This window comes from Leuciscus leuciscus, assembly GCF_965113295.1.
Source record: "Leuciscus leuciscus genome assembly, chromosome: 6".
Classification (NCBI taxonomy): Eukaryota; Metazoa; Chordata; class Actinopteri; order Cypriniformes; family Leuciscidae; genus Leuciscus; species Leuciscus leuciscus.
Window position 1 is genome coordinate 6612840 of NC_138730.1, and position 15800 is coordinate 6628639.

Sequence of the window (15800 nt, forward strand, 5' to 3'; positions counted from 1 at the left end):
ATATACGGTCATACAGCACATCGTTTGAAAGCGTAGACTCTCAGGATTCCATTAAGCCCACACACATAAAACTGTAATCTAGTTGTTAGTCACCTGAACTGGGCGGCGCCAATTCAGTTTGTTTACTTACCGTCAAAATTCTTCCCTCTTTCCACTTCGGTGAAATTGTCCAAAACAAATTGTTTTCATAAATCCCCAAGAGTCCAAGGAAATGGAATATCCAAGCCTTTTAATCCAAAACTATTTGTTCGCCTCACAATCTTGACATTTCTGACCGAATTACGATATAAAAACTGTAAACAGTAGTTCACTACCGGACATTCTTTCGACTCTCACTTCTCATTCGAGACTTATAATACTACATTTGGGTGTCATGTTTGTTGAGCAAAGTCTTACGGTTCAAACAAGCCCTCTCATGAGCCAATAGGTTCCCGTAGGGCAGAGATAGACAGCTAAGGAGCAACTAGCCGCGTTTCCACTGTCGGGCCAGGGCCGGGCCGTGCTAGTGCGTGCCAGGGCCAGTCGCGTTTCCACTGTCACTTCCGGGGCTTGAGCGGGGCTTACTCGGGGCCAGCGGCCAGGATTTCTGGCCCGTCGAATACCTTGGGCCAGCTCGGGCTAGAGGCGTGGTCAAGGTCAAAGGCGGAGTTTATCGGTGTCAGGGAAAGTTATGGTCTGCGGCAACTCGGCAAGATGCACATTTCACTTTTTGATATCGTTATAATTAAACGCTGCTTGAAATGGAGAATCGCCTGTACTGGTCTGTCGAAGATACCAAAGCTCTTCTGAGCATTTGGGCAGAAGAAAGGGTACAACGTCAATTTGACGGCGTGTGCAGAAACGAGGACGTTATTAGGCAAGGCAAGGCAAGGCAAGTTTATTTATATAGCACATTTCATACACAATGGCAATTCAAAGTGCTTTACATAGAAGAAATTAAAATAATGAAAAGAAATAAGAATAATTAAAACAGTTTAGAAAAATAAAATAAAATACAGTACTTTTAAAAAATAAAAAAGAATATTTATTATAGATCTTTCTTTCAAAGGATTCCCTTAAGACTTAAATCTTTCAACCTTCTTTTAACCTTCAATCTTCTTACGACTTCCATCTATCAACTTTCCTTTAACTTTCTTTTCTCCCTCATTTACTCACACGTTCTTTTCACTTTCTTTAGCACTTTAGCACTGCGTTCACATTCTTTCTCAGACGAAAACTTTAATATCGTCATTTAAATACTGTTCTACTTTCAAACCCACATTAATCACTTTCACATTATCACCTTCTGAGTGGGCATTTACAGTTTCGGGCTAAATGCCCTGCTGACATAGGAGAAATTAAAATAATTAAAAGAAATAAGAATAATTAAAACAGTTTAGAAAAATAAAACAGTTTAGTTAGCAGTGGAAGTGTAGTAGACGGTCCCTGCTCCACTTCTGAGTCAAATAAAGCACTCTGGGATGACGATTCTAGCACACAAAACGATGTTATTAAATACATCGTTGCTGAACTTGCTAAGCTAAGCATTCAGCGAACAACGCTTCAAGTTCGGGAAAAAATAAAAAAGTTGCGGGCGCAGTACAAGGCGATTAAAACGCACAATGGACAAAGCGGTGCCCAGAGAAGGAACTTTCCATGGTTCGACTTGATGGACGGTGTGCTGGGTCACCGTCCCTCTGTTAGTGGAGAGACAAGTCGGGACACTATGGCAGTCGTGAACGGTGAGTTAATACATTCTATCTTCTTAAAATCTAAGTTCCCTTTCGTAAAGGGAACTCACGCTGCATCGATACTCGATACTTTGGGGAATGCCTTCGGCATGAAGCGTCTGAAGTCAACTATGGAACTATTCCAATCTTGATTGGTGCAACGTCACCCGTGACGTCGCATGTGACGGTGATCCGGAAGCTACAAAAGGGTCACAGGAACCAGGAAATGTTAGCTTCTGGTCTTCAGCAAGCGCTCTATGTCATCTTGTCTGTTCTATTTGGTGTTGTCTGTCCCGTGAAAAGAGTATTATTTATGGTGAATAAAAGAGAAGCTATTCAGGCAGTGTGCGTCCCCTTGCCCACGTTATTTAAGCGAGGGTGACACACACTCGCTTTGTGTAGTTTGTCTGGGAGTGGAGCATGCACGGGCGGTGCTCGAGGGCGCTGTCTGTGCAAACTGTTTTCAATGAAAAAGCTCCGCTCCCGTTTGAGCTTGTTCGATCAATTAGATCAGGCTCGCGTTTCCAGTGCATCAGGTCCCGCGTCTGTTGAGGCAGCGCGCCGCTTGTATGCATAGGATTCGCACGTGGGGCTGGCATATGATACTGAGACGGTTGCGACCCTTTCTCAGTGTTTATTAACCAGCTCCACTGGTCTCGCGCACGGTTCGGAAGCCCGCGCTGCGGCTTCTTCCGACCGTGTTAAAGACAGAGCGTTTGATTCGATCAAATAGATCAGGCTCGCGTTTCCAGTGCATCAGGTCCCGCGTCTGTTGAGGCAGCGCGCTACTTGTATGCATGGGATTCGCACGTGGGGCTGGCATATAATACTGAGACGGTTGCGACCCTTTCTCAGTGTTTATTAACCAGCTCCACTGGTCTCGCGCACGGTTCGGAAGCCCGCGCTGCGGCTTCTTCCGACCGTGTTAAAGACACAGCGTTTGATTTATCTGGCTCCGAGGAGTTAGATATTATTTATCAACACTGAATCACGTGGATATGGGGATTCGCCACCCCATATTCCCGTTAGTGAGGAGTTGCTGGAGGTTGTAATCGGGGCAGTGGTTAAATTAAATGTTAAATGGCCATATAATAAGCAGGAAGCGACTAAGAAAAATAAAATGAATGAGCGCTTCCTGCAGACCCAGTCACAATCTTCGTGTCAGAGCCTTCCCTTTTTTCACTGATCTCCATACTGAGGTATCGAGATCGTGGAAAAATCCATTTTCATCTCAATTATTTCCCCCCCATGTATATATTTACTCATCCATTAGGGAATCTAATGAAAATGGTTATGAGGTGATGGCTCGGGTTGAGGAATATTTTGCGAAATATTTTCTCCCCGACATTGCGTCACCCCTGATAGCTCAGATACTTCCCTCCAAATCTCGTACATCGAATTTGTTAGGGAAAGCATATATGGCGGTGGGTCGAGCCGGTGCATGCCCACACACAATGGGGTTATTACAGGCATATCTGGCTGACCTCCTCAAGCAGGTGGATGATAACTGGGAGGTCTCACTCAATGGTATTACTGAATTTCATAGAGTAGCTGACTTATCTCTCCGTATTATTAAAGAGACGGTCCGTGCTATTGGCCGTTCTATGGCAGCACTAGTCGTCTCAGAGAGACATTTATGGCTTAATCGCTTGTGGATCGGGGAGAAAGACAGGGCTTTCCTTCTCGATGCTCCCCTTTCACCTTCCGGCCTCTTTGGCGACGCGGCAAGATCCGTTGTCGAGAGGCTTCAGGAGGCAGAGCGACAATCAGCTATCCCCAGTTGTCAGTCCAGGTCTCATGGGGTTGCTGCCAGGGGGCAGCCTCATGGGACAGCCGCCAGCTCCTCATATTTTGAGAAGGTTTCCTCTCGTGCCCCCCCGTATAAGGCTTGGGGCCAGAAGAAACATTCTCGCACGAAGCACTCCATACCGAAGACAGGTCTGAGGACTGTCTCTCGGGCTAAGATGGCTTCAACTAAGAGGTCTTGTCGTAACACGCAGACCCTTATGGGCATTCCCCCAGGAGAGCGAGTACAGGAGTCTCGCCCCCTTATGCAGCCCTTAGGAAATCGATGTTTGCTTCCTGCCGCCGATGGCGCTTCGGGACACATCGGCTTCCAGCGAACACAAATCGCAGTATCTGCCCGATGACGTTGCGGCCCTGTCGAGTTCGCCGCCTCTCAGGAGGTCTGTAGAGAGCATATTTCGGTTAGTTCCTGCCAGTTAGCTGCTTCAGGTCACCGAAGCCATTTGGAAATTTATAGCCGAGGCCAGTCTCGAGGGACTGGTCCCCATAATGGCATATTTAGACACCCCGAGGGGTCTTCAAAATATATCCTAGGGGGTCCTGCTTACAGTGGAGCTAATATACAAATATTATCTACTAAGGGTGGTTCACATGTCGGCCAGCCCCGAGCAGGGTCGGTTCTTGGAACAGGAAGTCTAGTCCCTCTTAACACAGGAAACCTCAAAGTGGGCTCTTCCTAAAAGAAAAAGAGAAAAAATGGTTACGGGAGCCTGGGTTCTACAGCTGGCACTTCATAGTTCCTATGAGGGGGGGAGTTAGGCCTTATTTTGGATCTCATGGTACTGGATCAACCTCCGAGGGGGTTCAGATTCAAGTTACCGACTGTCAGTCAGACCAGCTCCGAGGACTGGTCTGTCTTGATAGATCCACAAGCTCCTTAACTCCTCTTTCCCTTCTAACCCTATCACAGGAAGTTTCCGAGATCCGCTTTTGGGGGGAAAAGCGCATCAGTTCTGGACTCTTCCAGTCGGCCTAGCCTTATCCCCTCGCACCTTCACTAAATGTATGGACACGGCCCTTGCTCCATTGAGACTTCAGGGGGTCCGTATCTTATAGATGACTGGCTCATTTTGGCTCAGTCGAAAAGAACTAGCAATTCAACATCGAGATGTTGTTTTGCGTCATCTGAGGTGTGTGGGGTTGAGACTCAATGTGAAGGAAAGTTCCTTAACTCCTCTTCAGAGGACTACGTCCCTGGGAGTAGAGTGGGACTTAGTCACGATGCGGGCACAATTGTCTCCTGCTCGTATAAATACTATCTTAAACACATTGAAGAGTATTAGGTTAGGCCAGGCTATCACTGTCAAACACTTTCAAGGAGTTTTGGGTCTTATGGCTGTAGCTTCCACGGTAGTACCCTTTGGTCTGCTCCATATGAGGGCCTTGCAGTGGTGGCTCAGGAACAAGGGTTTTTGTCCTCTGGGAAACCCTTTTCGTACGATCAGAGTTACGCGCAGATGCCTTCGTTCTCTTGTCGTATGGAAGAAACCATGGTTCCTGTCTCAGGGCCCGGTTTTGGGAGCACCATGTGAGAGAAAAACTCTGACCACGGATGCGTCCCTAACGGGCTGGGGTACGGTTATGGAGGGCCGTTACACCCGAGGTACTTGGAAAGACCATCATCTCACATTGCATATTAATCGCTTGGAGATGTTGGCCGTATTTTTGCCCTGAGGCACTTCCTTGTAGACCTCAGAGGCCATCATGTTCTTGTTAGGACAGACAATATGTCGGTGGTCTCTTATATCAACTGCCAAGGGAGGATTGAGATCTCGCCCTCTTTGTAGACTGGCGCATCAAATTCTTCTTTGGTCCCAGGACAAATTTCTCTCCATCAGATCTATTTATATTCCTGGGGTTGATAATATGGGAGCAGACATCCTGTCGAGGCAGGGGCTGAGGCCCGGGGAATGGCGGCTCCACCCTGAAGTGGTTGAGCTTGTATGGAGAGAGTTTGGCCGGGCGGAGGTTGACCTGTTTCGCTTATCATGAGAACTCTCATTGCCCGCTCTGGTACTCTCTCTCACATCCAGCTCCTTTGGGCTTGGATGCCATGGTACAGATGTGGCCGAGGTCACATCTGTACACTTTTCCCCCGATCGCTCTGCTCCCTGGGGTTCTAGAAAGGGTCAGGAGGTACGGAGTGAGACTACTCCTTGTAGCTCCGTACTGGCAGGCCCGAATTTGGTTTTCGGACCTTATTAGTCTCTTGGAGAGTTCTCCATGGAAAATTCCTATTAGGAGAGATCTTCTGTCTCAGGCTGATGGTACATTATTTCATCCCCGACCAGAGTAATGGAGACTATGGGTCTGGCCCCTGAGGGGGTCCCACCCATAATTAGGTTGCCCTTTCCACCGAGGTGGTCAGGACATCCATACTAGAACCCCACTCTACTAGGAACTAAACAATTAAGTTAGGGAGGGCATTGAACCCAGTTTATTACTGCCCACTGGCTTCAGTACTGGTGTTCCATCCCGCTCTCTAACGGGATCTCCTGTTCATGCTTAGGGCCTCTGTGGCGGCCTCAGTGCCCTCCGCAAGCCTCTAAGGGTGTTCTCGAAAGGACGTTCCCACTGAAACTCCATGTTCCTGTAGATTGGAGGATGAATCCTTTTCATCCAGCCTATTGGCATCAGGCTGATGGGTTATCCCTGGCACCCATCATGTCCTGTGGGTGAGGTATACGAATATATATTTGAGATATATAAGTATATATAGGAGAATCTATTGAGTCTGCTTCCTGCTCGTCTTACTCCCTGGAAGAGTGGTGGTGCTGCCCCCTCTTACTTGCTAGCGTGGGAGCCACTCAACGTTATTTTTGCCCGGTACTGAGGTACCTGTAGGCAATGTTAAGATTCTTCGGGTATTCCATCCTCCATCGCATGTGTCGGATGGTCAAGGTCGTAGCCTTTGAGGTTCCTACATTAGGCCTTAGGCTGAGAGGAGTCAGTTCATCTAGTTATCCATCAAGGGTTAGGAGCTATTCCCTTTATTAAGAGTACAGTTGGTTATCTAAAACCACTTATATTTGAAGTACAAGGTGCGCTTTTGCCTTCACCTCTCATCTAATATTTTCTACGGTCTGGGGCTCCCATCCATGAGGTCAGTCGAGCCTCCGGCTCCAGACCTCCCCTTCTTGCACCAAATCTTATGACAAGCTAGTTTGGATCTGCCCTCTACTCATTCTATCGTCCGTGAGTGTGCCAGATGCTTTACACCAGGGCGTTTTCTCTCAGTGTGGCGGCGTGGGTATTCGTTCCCCAAAGTATCGAGTATCGATGCAGCGTGAGTTCCCTTTACGAAAGGGAACGTCTCGGGTTACGTATGTAACCCTCGTTCCCTGAGTAGGGAACGAGACGCTGCATCCCTCGGCCACACTTTTCGCGCCCCTGAGAACGACTTGCTTTGACCAATTAGAAGCTAACATTTCCTGGTTCCTGTGACCCTTTTGTAGCTTCCGGATCACCGTCACATGCGACGTCACGGGTGACGTTGCACCAATCAAGATTGGAATAGTTCCATAGTTGACTTCAGACGCTTCATGCCGAAGGCATTCCCCAAAGTATCGAGTATCGATGCAGCGTCTCGTTCCCTACTCAGGGAACGAGGGTTACATACGTAACCCGAGACGTTTTCTAACTTCCTAAGAAAACAAATAAAATATTGCATAAGTGGCTCATATGCGTGTTTATGTTTTGTGTGCTAGAATCGTCATCCCAGAGTGCTTTATTTGACTCAGAAGTGGAGCAGGGACCGTCTACTACACTTCCACTGCTAACGTCGACACCCGGTAAGCAAAAAATATACAAAATACACCACAGAAGTATTAAACATTTTGTTAGTTTCATGTCAGTATGTAATTATTCTAAATATATGTTTATTACAGAGAGACATGGCGGCCCTGAGGATCTAACCATAATAAGAGGAGGATCACATCACATTCCACAAAGGACTAGACCAGGTATTTTTGCGTTTAATGTATCTGCTAAATATATGTAACAAACTTTACAGTTTGGTATACTGTATGTGCTATACCACAATCTATAATCTATCAGAAGACATCCTGCTTATTTTTGTGTCTGCTTTTACAGAGAGTCGCAAACGCAAAGCTGCAAATTTGGCATCAAGTGAGTTTTTGCAGTGTATGCGGGACATAACACAGCAACAGATGGAAGAAGAGCGGGAGCTGAGAAGAGAAGAAATGAAGAAAGAAATGCTGATGAGACGAGAGGAATTGGACTATGATGCACAACTCAGACGGGAGGAGATGTCACAAAGACAGAAAGAATCTGAGTCTTTTGCATCAGTCTTCAGTAATTTGACCGCAGCCCTTCTCCAGCGGAAGTAGATGGACAAAACATCTATCTTTCTGTTTGCCTTAATAGTTTTTTTTTGTGTAAATAGTAGGCGGCTACTTAAAATCACCTGCCGTTTCGTTTGTGTGCACATTTGTAATAGTACTTATCAAAAGCACCTGTTTTGTTTCATTTGTATGTGTATGTATGCACATTTATATGCACATTTTATAAGCACCTTTGTATTTTTGCACTCTGATGTGAACTTAATATATAAATAAAGTAATAGCTGTGCTATTATAACTGAGGCAAATGGAAATCATGCTTATTAAGGGGCACATTATCAAAAGCAAAATACACATTATTATAGTAAAATATTATACACATATTATAAGGCATATATGTAAAATGAATGTTACTTAAATACATTCTTTTTAGTAATTCATTGTTGGTTCATGTTAGTTCACACTGCATATATGTTAGAAAAAAAACAATTTCTTATGAAAACCTATTGTAAAAGTTTCCTACATGATAATAAACTAAAATATAAAGACTTTGTGACTCAGATAAGCCATTAAGGCAGGTATTGGTATAGACTACTATGCATACTGATGGACACATTTTTTAAACGGCTTTCTGATGGGCACCTTTTGTATTCTGTAATGCAAATACAATCCTAGTCAGTAGAATGATAATTAGGCTATAAGACATTTATTGGTATAGACTACTATGCTTATTGATGGGCACATTATTTAAACGGCTTTCTGATGGGCACCTTTTGTATTCTGTAATACTGTAAACAGTGCAAGCAGTTTCACATTTAAAAGTACCATTAACAGAAGTGACCATATCTAAAAACATTTGAACAGACAAATACTTACAACTGCAATAAATACATAAAAACATACCTGTAGTATTTTTGATTTTATTTAAAAATAGTGAGAAGATTGTTTAATTGTATGTTATTTAAAAAAAATATTGCAGTATTCACTCTGTATGCTTAAATGGCCTATTGCTTATTGATCAAATAATGTCTGATGTAACCATGTACCATTTAGGATAAAGAATTGTATTCAAGTCACAAAACAGGGTTACGCCAAATCTTCATTTCAAATATTTTATTTGTAACAAACACAATATAACAACAACTTACAATTATTGCTGCTGCATGAACAACTGTTGCAGAGCACTTCTTGCATCTGAACGCTCATCACCAACATTGCAAGGTGAACGTTCAGCATCTTTATCACGATCACACCACTCTGGTATAAATCTGTCCATGTACAATTCACACAAGTTGTGCAGTGTACAGCATGTCTCCACCATATCAACAACAACATTTACATTGCAGTCATTTCGCTTACTGAGACACTTCCACCTTCCTTTCAACCTCCCAAACGCATGTTCAACCACACAACGGGCTCGACTTGTTCGCATGTTGTAAAGTTCTTGGCCCTCTGTAAGCCTGCCAGTATCAGGATATGGTTTTAGCAACCATTTCTGCAATGGGTAAGCAGAATCACCAAGAATGAAGTAGCCAACATCAGTTCCACATATGTTTTTTACTCTGCCAGAAAAACCATTACTGTTTGTGGCCCAAGCCCATAGGCGTGACTTTCTGAGGACACTAGCATCGTGTTCTCTCCCTGGCTGTCCAACATTCAGGTCCCAGAACATCCCTTTGCCATCCACAGTTGCTTGTAAAATTATGGAGTGCCAACCTTTTCTGTTGTGGAAATCTGATTGATATTGTGGAGGTTTTAATATAGGGATGTGAGAACCATCAATAGCACCCACGCACAGTGGAATTCCAAAACTCTCTTCGAAGTAATCTGCCATCTCAGATAGTTTGTCCTGGTCTGGTGTTTTGATGAACTTGGGCCGAAGTATTGAAATCACAGCCTTGCAAAAGTCATGCACACAGCGGCAAACAGAAGTCCGACTGACAGCAAACAGGTTGGCTACCGTCCTGTACTCTGTTGTTGATGCTAGTTTATACAATGCAATGGCTACCCGTTTCTCCAGAGGAATGCATAATCGATATGTTGTATCTTGTCGCTGTAGTGCAGGCTTCAGAGTTGTACAAATGTATGTGAATGTTTCTCGGGAAACTCTGAAGTCGCCCAGCCACTGCTCATCTGTAAATCTTTGAGCAGTGTTCTCCCACCAGTCACTTGTTCGCTGATAGGCCCACACCTCAGCGGTCCGCATTATATTGGTGTAGTAGTGATGCATCATCTGGAAAATAATAGAATGAAGTGTAAACATTAATTCCATAATTATGTTACAGATCTGTACATGAACATAAATGAAAGGCACTTCTACAGCATTTATAAATATTTGCTAACCCATTTACTAATACATTTTTACACTCCAATGTTTTATTTGTTAAAATCCGTTAACGCACTGTGAACTAACATGAACAAAGCGGTACTATAAACACTAGGCTACTTCCCTAATTATGCGAAATACATATGCATATACAAAATCATGGGTATAAATAGATGTATTATCAGACGAATAATACAATGAAAGTTTAACTTTAACGTTACCTCCTAATTATATTAATATAGCAAGCAAGATATGATAAGCTAGCAAAATATTTGTGTTTTTTCAGCAGACAGTAACGTAAAGACAGTTAATGAAAGCTCATAAAAACAACTCTGTGCTATATGATTTGAAGTTATGCTCACATCGACTACAAGATACGAATTAACTATACTATAAACGGAAATATTTACCGTTTCCATCCATTGCTGGCGACTCTGCATTCGCTGTAACCGAATCGCACGTCGTTGGATCGCTCTCTTTCGCCTTGCAGCCAACATAAGCTTTCGGCGTTGTCGCCGCTGAACCTCCATCTTCTTATCTTGGCTTTGCTGCCTCATCTTCCACCAAGCAAAAACCAAAAAGAGCAAACAAACAGACGCTTCGGTCCTCTCCATCTTGATCGTTCTGTAATTTTAGCAAGCTAGTGTCCTGCCTGAATGAACATCATAATTCCCGCTGTAATGGGTGGGGTTGTATGACGGTTGATCCAGGAAGGCGTGTTAAGGGCGGGGTTTAGGGCAGCGCTGCAGGGCTAATGGCCCGGCAGTGGAAACGGCAGCCCGGTGCTTGAGGCCCGAGGCCACTGGCCCGGCTCGGCTCGCTGTTAGCCCTAGCCCGGCCCTGGCCCGACAGTGGAAACGCGGCTAATGATGGCTCTGCATTCAATTTGGACCACCCTCCATTTGATTGACAGTTGTTCCTGCCAGTAGCAATTTCATGGTCCGGGACCGTCATAACTCTTTAGCGAATAAGCATACGATTTCAACAATATATGATATGTGCCATCAGGTAAGGGTGTGTGCCTTTTAGAGCCGTGCGCAAAACCTTTTTTTTTTTTTTGCGTAAAGCGTGCGCACTCACACAAACTATTGCGTTATTAGCGTTATTGCATAGAGCGACTTTGGTGAGGTTTTTGGACAACTTTTACATAGTTTTGGAAATATTTCGTAATGTTCGGAAAGAAGTGGTTTACAAAGGAGGAGGTAGCTGCTATTTTGGCCGAAAGATCCGACGACGATATTGCGTCCTCTTCGGAAAGGGAAGTATCTGTGGACTCTGAAGCTGAGGAGGATTTTCTAAATGTAAGAGATCCTGATCTAGAAGTGTGAGTACATATATTATGTTATGTAATTATTATTTTATGTGTGTGTGTGTGTGTGTGTGTGTACTCGTCTATCTATCTAACTGGGGACCTTGGTGTCGTTACACACTCACTAACAGGGGACCGTCGAGCCAAGTGGGGACATTTTTCAAGTCCCCTGTTGGTCATGCTTTAAAACATGTTCAAATCAACCAAAACACGCTCTGGTTAATTTTGTACATTTTTGACCAAGTGGGGACTTACATGTGTGTGTGTGTTTAAGTCCATACTCAGCAGCGCTCCTGTAGGCTGGAGCAGGAACTGCAGTGGCCCATTAACACACGTCGTTCACACTTCTCTATTGTCTGAATGGCTGCTGTCCTTGAGAGGCTCTGAGACTGTAGAGCTGCTGTTTAACTGCTTCAGTAACACTTTATAATAACTGCACGCTATTAATCATTAGTTAAGCATTAGTAAAGAGTTAATTCATTTATGAAGCATTAATATACACTAATAAGCAGTATATAAATGCAGTTATAAATGCTTTATTCCTGTTTTAAAAGCATATCTATAATGTGTTTAATAATTGTATTTTCATACTTTATTAATGATCAATTTATCATTTCTAAATGAAGTATAGCATCATTTACAAAGCAGTTATTTAGGAGTTGTCAGTGGTTCATAAGATCCCTTAGAAAGTGTGAGTAAATGATTAAACTAATTCAATGTACATTCATACATCATACACTTATTATTCAGACATATAGTAATAGTTACTTAGTGTGTTAATAAATGCTTTATTAACATGTATTTCTACTGTAGTTCAGGTAGTTATAAAGCATTTAGTAGAGGTCAGTTCACAATTTTTTGTGAGCTCATCTAAAGTGAGGACTAGTTATGCTAGTTATGTAGGAGATTTAAAGGCTGTTAATATTTCTATGTTCTCTATCACTGTGTTGTGTTGTGTTTGTTTCCTTTTTCTGTTTAGAAGATAACTGAGTCTTTAAATGTCCTTTATAAATGCTTTACTAGGCATAACTAGTCCTCACTTTTGCTCACAAAATAGTGAACTGACCACTACTAAATGCTTTATAACTCCCTGAATCTACTACATTTACTCACACTTTCTAAGTGATCTTATTAATCACTGACAACTCCTAAATAACTGCTTTGTAAATAATGCTATACTTCATTTAGAAATGATAAATTGATAATTAATAAAGTATGAAAATACAATTATTAAACACATTATAGATATCCTTATAAATCAATAATACAGCATTTAAAGCTGTATTTATAAACGGCTTATTAATGTCTGCTTTATGAATTATGATTTAACTGTTTACTAATGCTTAACTAATGATTAATTAAATGCAGTTATTATAAAGGATTACCATATATATATTTTATAATATTTTTCAGAATATAACTTCAAATATGCATTTTTTTAATAAAAAATAAAATAAAAAAAACATGCCAAGAGGGGATCTACAACTCAATGTTATAATTATAATGTAATTATTATTATATTATAAAGGTATTAATAATGCGACAGATAGTATTGGCTGCCTATTAATTAAAACATCATTTCTACAAAAAAAACAACAAAAAAAATCAATAGACATGTCCTTATTTTTCTGTTTCCTTTGTTTCTAGGATGTTGATGTACAGAGAAAGTCAGTGTTTGAAATATTGCTCAATTTAAATGCAACCAAACATATGTCGTTCGTTACCATCCAACAGTGGACCTTTCTTTAAGATCTAATTCAAAACTTTTGAGTTGACTTGCTGCATCTGGTCATTTTGAAGAAACAAAAATGAAATCATTTTTTTCATAATATAACTTTAAAAAAAATTAAAATGAAAAAAAATAAACATGCCAAGATTGAATCTCAACTCTGAACGATCTCTACCTATACAACAGTGGACTCACAATAGCCTGCAATGGAACTGTGTGTGTGTGTGAATAGTTAAGTATGTCTTTATTTTGTAACTATAAGTTATATATATATTTATATATAGGCCTTCATAGATACTTTCTATGCTTGGTTATGCAGTCCCTAACAATTTACTTGCCATTGTTATGTGCCATTGCACTCACACATACATGTCTATATTACTAACAGACCAATGTCGCTCTACACTGGCCAAGTGAGGACTCAATGAACGATGTCTATCTATACAAGTGAGGACTTGAACAGTGTGTGTGTGTGTGTGTGTGTGTGAACAGTGAAGTGAACTGGCAGTGAAGTCTGTCTTCATTATGTATATATAGTATATTATATAGTATATTATATATTATGCCTTTTATCAGTCATAATATTTGTTTATTTTATTTAACACTTATTTTCTCTCTTCATAGATACTTTCTATGTTTGGTTATGCAGTCCCTTTAGGGTTTATAGGATTAATCAAACAGAAATAGCTCTTTAAGGTAACGATTTCAGGTCACTATAGTGACCTATATTTAGTATAGCGTAAAGCATACTTTATACAGTGAATAATGATTTTATTAATCAAAATGAACTTCGCGTCCCCAGTTGGATGGTAAAGAACGATACGTGTTTGGCTGCTTTGTACATTTCTTGCCATCACAAACACACTGTAAAGATTTTGGAGGTCAATCTCAAAATGTTATGTCGAAAAACTAAAGTGCAATAAATAATACACGCTTTAGGGTCTGTTTACACGACATCATTTTCAACTGAAAACTGAAAACGTTTTGGCCGTTCATTTCAACGAAAATGCCATTTTGGGGGCCTGACAATGAAAGCTTTTGAAAACGAGTTTTTGTGAGCTCATCTAAAGTGAGGACTAGTTATGCCTTGTAAAGCATTTATAAAGGAGATTTAAAGGCTGTTAATATTTCTATGTTCTCTATCGTGTTGTGTTTGTTTCCTTTTTCTGTTTAGAAGATAACTGAGTCTTTAAATCTCCTTTATAAATTATTTACAAAGCATAACTAGTCCTCACTTTAGATGAGCTCGCAAAATAGTGAACTGACCACTACTAAATGCTTTATAACTGCCTGAATCTACTACATTTACTCACACTTTCTAAGTGATCTTATTAATCACTGTAAACACCTAAATAACTGATTTGTAAATAATGCTATACTTCATTTAGAAATGATAAATTGATTTAATAAAGTATGAAAATGCAATTATTAAACACATTATAGATATGCTTCTAACTCAATAATACAGCGTTTAAAGGTGTATTTATAAACTGCTTACTAATGTCTGCTTTATGAATTATGATTTATCTGTTTACCAATGCTTAACTAATGATTAATAGGATGCAGTTTTTATAAAGGGTTACCATATATATTATATTATATTTCTCAAAATATAACTTCAAATTTGCATTTTTTTTTATTAAAAAAAAAGCATGCCAAGAGGGGATCTGCAACTAAATGTAATTTGTAATGTAATTATTATTATATTAAGATATTAATAATGCGACTGATAGTATTGGCTGCCTATTAATTAAAACATAATTTCTACTCTTAAAAAAAATCAATAGACATGTCCTTATTTTTCTGTTTCCTTTGTTTCTAGGATGTTGATGTACAGAGAAAGTCAGTGTTTGAAATATTGCTCAATTTAAATGCAACCAAACATATGTCGTTCGTTACCATCCAACAGTGGACCTTTCTTTAAGATCTAATTCAAAACTTTTGAGTTGACTTGCTGCATCTGGTCATTTTGAAGAAACAAAAATTAAATCATTTTTTTCATAATATAACTTTTAAAAAATCAAAATTTAAAAAATTTAAAAAATTAAACATGCCAAGATTGAATCTCAACTCTGAACGATCTCTACCTATACAACAGTGGACTCACAATAGCCTGCAATGGAACTGTGTGTGTGTGTGTGTGTGAACAGTTAAGTATGTCTTTATTTTGTAACTATAAGTTATATATATTTATATATAGGCCTTCATAGATACTTTCTATGCTTGGTTATGCAGTCCCTAACAATTTACTTGCCATTGTTATGTGCCATTGCACTCACACATACATGTCTATATTACTAACAGACCAATGTCGCTCTACACTGGCCAAGTGAGGACTCAATGAACGATATCTATCTATACAAGTGAGGACTTGAACAGTGTGTGTGTGTGTGTGTGTGAACAGTGAAGTGAACTGGCAGTGAAGTCTGTCTTCATTATGTATATATAGTATATTATATAGTATATTATATATTATGCCTTTTATCACTCGTTTTGAAAACGATGCCTTTACCATCTGCATGTAAACAACATAAACGTGAATTTGTGAAATTGTTACGTCATTCCAACCCGGTCACACTAAATGCGTCTCTATAGCACACATTGTGTTTATTGTGCAATT

At 40.8% G+C, this 15800-nt stretch overlaps 2 protein-coding genes across 2 annotated transcripts; one reads left to right on the plus strand and one right to left on the minus strand.

The window, feature by feature from the left end:
- The first annotated feature begins 1492 nt into the window (after positions 1 to 1492).
- On the plus strand, positions 1493 to 8592 carry LOC309502154 (uncharacterized protein). The gene is made up of 4 exons (XM_082174421.1): positions 1493 to 1721; positions 7223 to 7306; positions 7403 to 7477; positions 7608 to 8592. Exons 1-4 carry the CDS (start codon positions 1649 to 1651, stop codon positions 7862 to 7864), a joined length of 489 nt encoding a protein of 162 aa, XP_082030547.1. The 5' UTR covers positions 1493 to 1648; the 3' UTR covers positions 7865 to 8592.
- A 322-nt stretch (positions 8593 to 8914) lies between these two features.
- LOC309500341 (uncharacterized protein) lies at positions 8915 to 10899 on the minus strand. The gene is made up of 2 exons (XM_082171914.1): positions 10553 to 10899; positions 8915 to 10049 (listed from the first exon to the last, which is right to left on the minus strand). Exons 1-2 carry the CDS (start codon positions 10754 to 10756, stop codon positions 8967 to 8969), a joined length of 1287 nt encoding a protein of 428 aa, XP_082028040.1. The 5' UTR covers positions 10757 to 10899; the 3' UTR covers positions 8915 to 8966.
- Between the last annotated feature and the right edge of the window lie 4901 nt (positions 10900 to 15800).

What these genes read in the sequence shown, in the direction of transcription:
- LOC309502154 (XM_082174421.1), top strand. Translation starts at nt 1,649, where the DNA reads ATGGACGGTGTGCTGGGTCACCGTCCCTCTGTTAGTGGAGAGACAAGT. An exon ending in CACTATGGCAGTCGTGAACG is followed by an intron (nt 1,722 to 7,222) that starts GTGAGTTAATAC and finishes TTTGTGTGCTAG; the next exon opens with AATCGTCATCCCAGAGTGCT. An exon ending in ACTGCTAACGTCGACACCCG is followed by an intron (nt 7,307 to 7,402) that starts GTAAGCAAAAAA and finishes TGTTTATTACAG; the next exon opens with AGAGACATGGCGGCCCTGAG.
- LOC309500341 (XM_082171914.1), bottom strand. Translation starts at nt 10,756, where the DNA reads ATGGAGAGGACCGAAGCGTCTGTTTGTTTGCTCTTTTTGGTTTTTGCT. An exon ending in GCCAGCAATGGATGGAAACG is followed by an intron (nt 10,050 to 10,552) that starts GTAAATATTTCC and finishes ATTATTTTCCAG; the next exon opens with ATGATGCATCACTACTACAC.